Here is an 8,066-nt window from a genome sequence, read left to right as displayed (position 1 = left end):
GTGTTTCTTTAGGAGAGGACCGGTGATGATGTTATTAGATGCACGGTCGTTGTAACAGGAGAGGCATGGTCGATATGTCGGGGGATGCAAATTGACGGGAGGCATGATGGTTGCTAATGAGAGGCACGTTTGCATCTGAAATCGAGTCACGGTTCGTGACTTTGGTATTGCAATTTTTTTTCAGGCAGTCGTTGACCCAGGGGAGTCACTGTTTTTATGTACGCTGGCTTCAGGCGGGAATATGTATGATAGCATGGACGTGCTTTTGTTTTGTCAATGTTTCTGGTGGTACGCAGACATGGTGCGTTGATGTTCGTGAGGTTTGTCTTTAACCAAAGTGGATGCACGCGTGTGGCTTTTGTTCTGGCGAACCGTGCTTCTATTTTTTTTCACTCCCAGTGTAGTATTTGTACGACAGGGTCATCTCGTTTGCCTCTTCGCATTGTTCTCTCGGTCAAAAGATGTGCTGGTGACCGATGGGATGGCTATTTATTGTTAGTATTTATTGTGCCAGATACCGTGCTAGAATTAACCTAGTGGCTCCTCGATTACAGCGTGGCAGTCGTGACTTTTGAAGTGCATGGTTTCACGAGCTGCAGAAGCACAATCGTCCATTCACCGTTTCCTTAGCAATTAAATGGGCGCATGGTAACTGAGTTGTCTCTCCCCAAAGGTTAAGTAGTGGTCTATTCCCGGAGGTTATCGCGTCTTATTCCCTCCACAGAAGTGCAGGTAGCTACCGTCATCCTCGCCTCGTACGAGAAGCACAATCAAACTCCATTGTCGTCTCAGCCTCGGTTCCATGGACGACTTCAGGAACACTACTGAGCGTCTCTTTATAGATGCTGATGGTAATACCAAGCTCGATGTGTGGTACACCAATGAGCCCCACAAGGTGGAGGAGATTCTTACTCTCTATGAGGAATGGCTGCGTGAGGACAGGTACAAGTTTGTTGGTCTTGATCTGGAGTACACACGAGAGGATTATTTTGATCGTAGTAGAAAAGTTGCCGTTATGCAACTGGCGATGCGCAAGCATGTTCTTGTTTATCACTTGTGCAAGGCCAGGACGGAGTGCGCTGCTCTGAAGGATTTCCTTCGTAACAAAGGTATAATTTTCGCTAGTGTCGATGTCAGGAATGATAGGGATGTTCTCGCAAACAGTTACCTCAAAATCCCAAGAGAGTATCACATCAACCTTCAAGAGGAGCTCATGATCAAAGGAGGCAATCTAAGGGATTCAATGGCAGATTTGGCAGGAGTCGTCATAAACAAATCTTACTTGAGTATGAAGTCGTCTTTTCCACAAGGTCTGCATGACTACTGGGAATGGAAGCTGCTTTCCCTTGAACACCTAAAATATGCGGCAATTGTAAGTGAAAATTTTGTCTTTATATTTTTGTTTTATTGCAACAATAGTACTTTTCCCCCTTTACGTATACCTTCATTCTCATCCGCTTTTTATTTTAGGATGGGTATGTCAGCTACGAGCTCTACCGCCGAGTTCTGTCTATGAAGGACATGATGCATCCTCGTTGTCTTCCCGACCCCGGGCGCCGTTGATGCTTTTGAGCAGAACTCCAATTGAGTAGAATGGTCCCGGTGGTCTGAGCAGAATGGACTCCTGGAAGACTTTCATTTCTTTTTTTGTATAATTAATGAGTACTTTTAGTTCAATCCTCTGGAGTACCGTCTCATGTTATGTGAATATAATTTCTTATGTTTTTTCATGTTACAAGTTCATTGTTGACGTTTGCGCGAGTTCATGTATATTTAGAGAACCTGTTGAAGTGGCGCATATGTATTGTTTGGGAGAATCACGTTTTGTGTTTGGCTTTTATTCAGTGCCGTTTGTTTGTGTTTGTATTGTTGTCTTTTACACGTTCGCACAAGAGAGGCACGTCTGCTAACGTACGAGGCAACATTTTAGTTTCGTGTCTTTGTGTGCTTTAGGACCGTGCCTCAAGAATCCGGGCATCCGTGTATGTTCAGGATTCACTTCCGTGGCTTCTTTCCGTCTATGCATGTACATCCGTGACACACGCCATGTCTGTAACGTGCTGGTTTCACACGGCAGTTCCTCTTGACACTACACAACCGTGCCTTTGCCACCACTCTTTTGTGCGTCCAGGTTGTTTGTACCCGTGCTTCCATAACTATGAGAAGCCGCAATTCCGTGCCTATATACGCTTTAATTCGGTGTCTCCTGTACGTGCATTTGTGTGTCTCAGGCATCATGCTGGCTGTGACTCTACGTGCCTCTGGTGCCAAACGCCCGTCCGTGAGGGGACGCATATGTATTGTTTGGGAGAAGCGTGTTTTTTGTTTGGCTTATATTCACTGCTGTTTGTTTGTGTTTGTATTGTTGTGTTTTACACATTCGCACAAGAGAGGCACGTCTGGTAACGTACGAGGCAACATTTTCAGTTTCCTGTCTTTGTGTTCTTCGGGACCGTGCCTCTAGAAGCCCGCATCCGTGTTTGTGGAGGCTTCACTTCTGTGGCTTCTTTTCCGCTATTCATGTACCTCACGTGACACACGCGATGTCTCTATCTAGTGGTGTCACACGGCAGTTTCTCTTCAGACTACACAACCGTGCCTCTACCACCACTCTTTTGTGCGTCTAGGTGGTTTGTACCCGTGCCTCGAGAACGCCAATTCGAAAGCCGTACCTCTGCGACAAAAGTCGCAATTCCGTGCCTCTATACGCTGCAGTTCCGTGCGTCCTGTACCTGCATTCGCTTGTCTCAGGAGACACGCTGGCTGTGACTCTACGTGCCTGTGGTGCCAGATGCCTGTCCGTGAGGGGATGCGGTGGCTGTGACTCGTCGTGCCTGTGCTTCTACACGCCCGTGCCTCTAGACACTTTAAAACTTTGGCTCTTTCACTTCTACCTTTGATTCGCTGCTTGTATTTGATGTATCCTCATGTGATACACGTCACGTGTCTATGTGTCTGCGGTGTCACATGGCTGTCCCTCTTGAGAGTTTGCAACCGTGCCTCTTGAACAGAGTGTTCTTACCGATGCCTCTGCCACCTCTCTTTTTTGCATCCAGAGGATTTGTATGCAGAGGATTTGTATCTGTGCCTCGAGAATGCCAATTCGAAAACCGTGCTTGTGCGTCGGAGAAGCTGCAATTCCATGTCTGTATGCAGAGGGTGTCTAGCCGTGGCTCGAGAACGTTAATTGCAAGGCCGTATTCGTGCCTTGCCAAGACGAAGCACGTGCCTGTAGAGGCTACGTTTCCGTGCCTTTGTTGCCTGCATTCACGTGTTTCCGACGAGTTGCTGCCTGTATCTCTACGTGCCTGTGGTGATACCCATGCATGTGGAATAGACACGTATGTCCGTCGTGTGCCTGCATACCCGTGCCTGATAGACATGTATGTGCGTCTTGTGCCTGCATACCCGGGCCTCACCTGAAACCAGCCTTGACTATCGAGGGACAGATGTTGTGAATCTAGCTAGATGAGGCACGGATGAGTTTTGGCCTTTGGATCTAAGGTGTACGGCTGGCTGTTTGTTTGCTTCATTGGATTCTTCCGTTGGTGGTCTTTGTTCAAAGGAGGAATTGATGACCGATGTGCCGGCTGTTTGATGTGACTATTCAGTGTGTCAGTTACCGTAAAATAAAGTTAGAGGCTCCTCGATTTCTCCACGGCATCAAATATTTGTGCACAGCCGTGACTTTACAAGTGCATGGTTTTATGAGCTTCGGAAGCACAACCGTCTATTCGCTGTTCCTAGTTCACACGTTAATGCGCATTGTAACTCAAAGGTCCCTCGCCAAGGTTAAATACTGGCCGTGTTTGTGAGGTCTTCACGTCGTATTGTAGCCATAGAACATCAGTCAGTTCCCACCCTCCTCGCCACTCCCCAACCTTGTCGCAGGGTCTTAGGAATCTCCATTGGCACCTTGCTGCTTGTTGCCATGGACGACTTTTTGAACACCACCGAGTACCATCCTATAGTTGCCGATGGTAACACGAAGCTCGACGTGTGGTACACCAACGAGCCTGGCAAGGTGGAGAAGATCATTGGCTTGTACGAGGACTGGTTGCGCGAGGAGAAGCACAAGTTTGTTGGTCTCGGCATGGAGTTCACGCGAAAGGATTGTTACAGGCGTAGAAAAGTCGCTGTCATGCAACTGGCTATGCGGAATCATGTTTTGCTCTATCACTTCTGCAGGGCCAGGATGGAGTGCCCTGCCCTGAAGGATTTCCTTGAGAATAGAGGTATAACTTTCTCTAGTGTGGGCGTCAGGAATATTAGAGATGCTCTTTTTCAAGATTTCATCAGAATTCCAGAAGGGTACCACATCGACATCCAAGAGAAGTTTATGATCAAAGGCGACAAAGAAAGGGACTCCATGGAGGACTTAGCAGGAGCCATCATTGACGAATCTTATTCGAAGCTGGAGTCATCTTTTCCAGAACTTCTTCGTCACTACTGGGATTGGAAGCCACTTACTTTTGATCACCTGAAATATGGAGCTACTATAAGTGATGATTTCATTTTCGTTAGTTTCTGCCTTTGTTGCTAGAACAGTACTTGTTTTTTTTTGTATATTCATGTTTTCATTTGATTTTCCTTTAGGAAGGGTATGTGAGCTATGAGCTATACCGCCGGTTTCTGTCGATGAGGGACATCCTGCATCGTCGCTGTCTTCCTGATCTCAGATGGCGAGGACGTTTCTGAGGAGTAGTCTAGGTGGAAGTGCTGGCAAGATGGATTGTGTGATGAATTGGTTATTTGATAGTTATTGTATGGGGTAATATTACATAGACTGATGAATTTGTAATTGTGGTTGTTTTATTTTGAACCGGATGGAGTTGACTAGTTTGGAAATTTAAGTTTATTTTCGTTCCATTATGTTTTTCTTGATTGGGTGCCTTCAAGAATATTTTCCTCTATGATTTGTTGCTATGAGTTGGTATAAGATGAGATGTATTAAGGGGAGCACTCAGATGTGCACTTTCGTGATTCTAGGCAACGCACAGTCGTCTGTTCAGGGAGGCATTGTTTTTGTTTTAGGCAAGGCACGCTCTGGTCTTATTAGTTTGCTAGCTTCTTCACTGACAGGTAGGGGCTTTACTTTTGCTTTGTGTTTGTACTGTGTTTGGCACGGTTGTTTTTATATTAAATATATGGTTGTGATTGTGTGTTTGAAATGTTTTTATGCAGAGCTTGAGTGTGTTTAAGATTCTTCAGATTTTCTCACTTTGCTGTCTGTTTCAATATATGTTGTCTGTTTCAGTATATGTTGTCTATTTTAGGCACGGTAATCCAGTGTGATACTTGCTATGGGAGTATTGTGTTATCGAGATTGCGTTTCTGTGTTTCTATTATTGTGGTGGTACTTCAATTTTGAAAGGCATGGCCGTGAAGGCATTGGATGCATTGTCGTATGTTTGGTAGAGGCGTTATCCTTCCTTTGGGTATTAAACTCGGAGAGGCACTGCGTTATGTTAGTATGAGTCACTGTCATGGTTGTATGTTCTGTAATATTTCTAGTTAGTCTGCTAGTGAAGTCACGTCTGTCTAGTTAGTGGAGGCATGTGCTATGTTATGTTGAGTTAGAGTTCTGTCTGTTGTTCGCAAATGCTTTCTCTTACACGTTCGCTCGGAGAGGCACGTCTACGATGTTACTCAAAGGCATGGTCGTGCCTTTCTTTCGAAACGTTTGCTTTCACTTATTTGCTGAGAGAGACTCGTCGTTGAAACTTGTGAGGTCACGGACCTTTTATAGTTGAAGTCACGGTTGTTCTTCTGTTTTTTTTTCAGTTTAGTCGTCTATCACAGAGGATGGTTCTTCTTTCGTTAACTTGAGCCACGGTCGTGCTTCCATGACTCATTTGGCTTGGAGAGGGCCGGTGTTAAGCTGTCGAGAGGGGACGGTCCTGTGTTAACTGGTGGCGCACTTGTGTGTGCCAGCTTAGTTGTCTGTGGTAAGAGAGGCACGTTCTACGTGGATAAGAGGCATGACAGTGCCTCTGTGACCCGGATTACTGGAGGTGAGTCATTTAGCTCCTTCGTTATATGCTTACGAATTGATAGTGTTTTTCCTCTGTGTTTCAATTGTTTCGTTTATTATGTCTTATTGAAGTGAGTGGTGTTCTAGTGCAAGGAAGTGATGTGTTGAATATCATGTTTATAATTTTGGAAAAATATGATTCTTATTTGTAAATGTTTGCTGTTCAGGAATTTAAGACTTGACCATTTGAACGAACAGCTGTGTTTAACGGGATCCATAGCAGATATCTTGGACGGACACAAAAATAGGTGAAACATTGTTGTGATTACATATGAGTCGATATGGCTGGCTGAAACAATGTTCGGATGGCTCCAGCTAAATTAAGGCACATTTAAGCAGTAGTCATCTTCTTCCAACTGTTCTTCTTTCGCGCCGGATATTGTGCTTGTCGAGGACGATGCTCAGTGCCTCAAATACATGGCCTGTGTTGTGGTTGGATGTTATCATTTTGTAAGTTAGTTGTTCTCTCAACGGTTTCACATGGATCTGCAAACACATAACTGTGCAAATTAATAAAATTTATTGTAAAACTTAATGTTTAGCTAGCTTGGATGAACGTATGTTGATGTGTTGTCAATGAGAGTGAACTTACATTATTGATAAAAATGAATTATTATTCAAATTAATGAGCGGCATCAAATGCATGGTGTAAATAGCACTGTCATCCCTGAAAATTGAGAGCATTAATGTCTGTAATTAGAAGGTGAACAGTAGGTATGGGATGTGTAGTGGAACAAAAAGATGCATGGTTTAAATGACGTAGAGCTACAGTTAAAAGAAACTTACTCTCTGTCTGAGTTACATACACTCTGCACAGGTTTGACATGAAAGGAGGCCATGGTGTGAGGATAGTTGTTGTAGGCAGAATGGTAAGCTCTCTTGAAATTTTCGATGACAATGTCCGAGTGTTCCTTTATACCGTCGCAATTGATATAAGGACACAAAATTTCGAAGCGACGCATTGCAAGATTCACGATGATGAGGTAGGTAAAATGTGGATCCTTTCTCACAGGTATTAAGACCTAAAACAATTAACAGGGAATAATAGCATTGTAACAAGAAAAAATTGTAGAATCAAATACGAACACTGGGCAGATAGAGTGAGTAGGGTTAACTCACGATGTTACATTTGTTGGGCAGCCTGTACCCAATAGTTTTTTCCACAATGTGTTCCGTGAGTAGTTCTGTGCTTGCTCCTAGAACTTTAAATTTATCTTGCAGAAAATTGAAGCTGTGTCACTCAGTGTGGCGGTAATAGTAAATGTGGTTTGTTATTATTATTTATGAGAAGCAAGAACTTAAAGAAGCGTCCATGTACATTATATGCTTGTGCACAAATGCCAGCGTTGCGTAGAATTGTTCTTTCATCAGCAACGCTAAGTAAGCATCGACCACGAATGAGTTGATATATCCGTATACCTTCATTGACAAACCTAAAGTTCGATGATCGGCCCAACGTCGATCGACGGAGAATATCCTCTTGCTGTAAAAAAACAAATGAATTTTAAATCGTAAGATTTTCTTTTTTAACATAAGAGGAAATGATTAGTATTCAATTTCAATAGTAGAAGGATCGAGCTGAAACACTTGAATATGATAGCTTCAGGCAGAATATATTGCATTAGTAAACGAAGGGACCAAAACTTTACTGTAACAGGAACAACGAATTCATTACCTATCATTTTGCTTGATACCTGGCGTATTGTCGACGATTGTTTCATACACTTCTTTCTCCTCGTTTGTGGAATCTCTTATTTCCAAAAGTTGGCAGTGATCTTGATGGTCATTCCCTTGGTCAGTGAATCGAGTCTGTTCTAGCTCAGAATGATGTTGATGAGGCTGGAAAACATGACCACCGGAGTTCAATTGACCATTACTAATTTGCAGACGACCCTCATTATAATTGTTGTTTCTTTGGAACATTAGGCGTTGTGGTTGGTGTTGCATGCGCAGTTCTAATGTTCTGACAGTTGGATCACTGGTTGAGCTTGAAGGAATATCTGTTGGAAAATGCTGGAGAGGATGGCCGGAA

The 8,066-nt window shown here is 43.8% G+C and overlaps 2 protein-coding genes across 2 annotated transcripts; both read left to right on the top strand.

Moving 5' to 3' along the window:
* The first annotated feature begins 802 nt into the window (after positions 1 to 802).
* LOC109760427 (uncharacterized) lies at positions 803 to 1,563 on the top strand. Its single transcript, XM_020319254.3, has 2 exons — positions 803 to 1,372; positions 1,471 to 1,563. Exons 1-2 carry the CDS (start codon positions 803 to 805, stop codon positions 1,561 to 1,563), a joined length of 663 nt encoding a protein of 220 aa, XP_020174843.1.
* Positions 1,564 to 3,931: 2,368 nt separating this feature from the next.
* Positions 3,932 to 4,698, top strand: LOC141027461 (uncharacterized). Its single transcript, XM_073504493.1, has 3 exons — positions 3,932 to 4,077; positions 4,189 to 4,519; positions 4,597 to 4,698. Exons 1-3 carry the CDS (start codon positions 3,932 to 3,934, stop codon positions 4,696 to 4,698), a joined length of 579 nt encoding a protein of 192 aa, XP_073360594.1.
* The last annotated feature ends 3,368 nt before the right edge of the window (positions 4,699 to 8,066 follow it).

The sequence above is a fragment of the Aegilops tauschii genome, chromosome 7 (assembly GCF_002575655.3).
Source record: "Aegilops tauschii subsp. strangulata cultivar AL8/78 chromosome 7, Aet v6.0, whole genome shotgun sequence".
In the NCBI taxonomy this organism is placed as follows: domain Eukaryota; kingdom Viridiplantae; phylum Streptophyta; class Magnoliopsida; order Poales; family Poaceae; genus Aegilops; species Aegilops tauschii.
The sequence above is the reverse complement of the archived record's forward strand: the minus strand, read 5'-3'. Positions and strand labels throughout refer to the sequence as shown.

What these genes read in the sequence shown, in the direction of transcription:
- LOC109760427 (XM_020319254.3), top strand. Translation starts at nt 803, where the DNA reads ATGGACGACTTCAGGAACACTACTGAGCGTCTCTTTATAGATGCTGAT. An exon ending in ACCTAAAATATGCGGCAATT is followed by an intron (nt 1,373 to 1,470) that starts GTAAGTGAAAAT and finishes TTTTTATTTTAG; the next exon opens with GATGGGTATGTCAGCTACGA.
- LOC141027461 (XM_073504493.1), top strand. Translation starts at nt 3,932, where the DNA reads ATGGACGACTTTTTGAACACCACCGAGTACCATCCTATAGTTGCCGAT. An exon ending in TTGCGCGAGGAGAAGCACAA is followed by an intron (nt 4,078 to 4,188) that starts GTTTGTTGGTCT and finishes TCACTTCTGCAG; the next exon opens with GGCCAGGATGGAGTGCCCTG. An exon ending in TAAGTGATGATTTCATTTTC is followed by an intron (nt 4,520 to 4,596) that starts GTTAGTTTCTGC and finishes ATTTTCCTTTAG; the next exon opens with GAAGGGTATGTGAGCTATGA.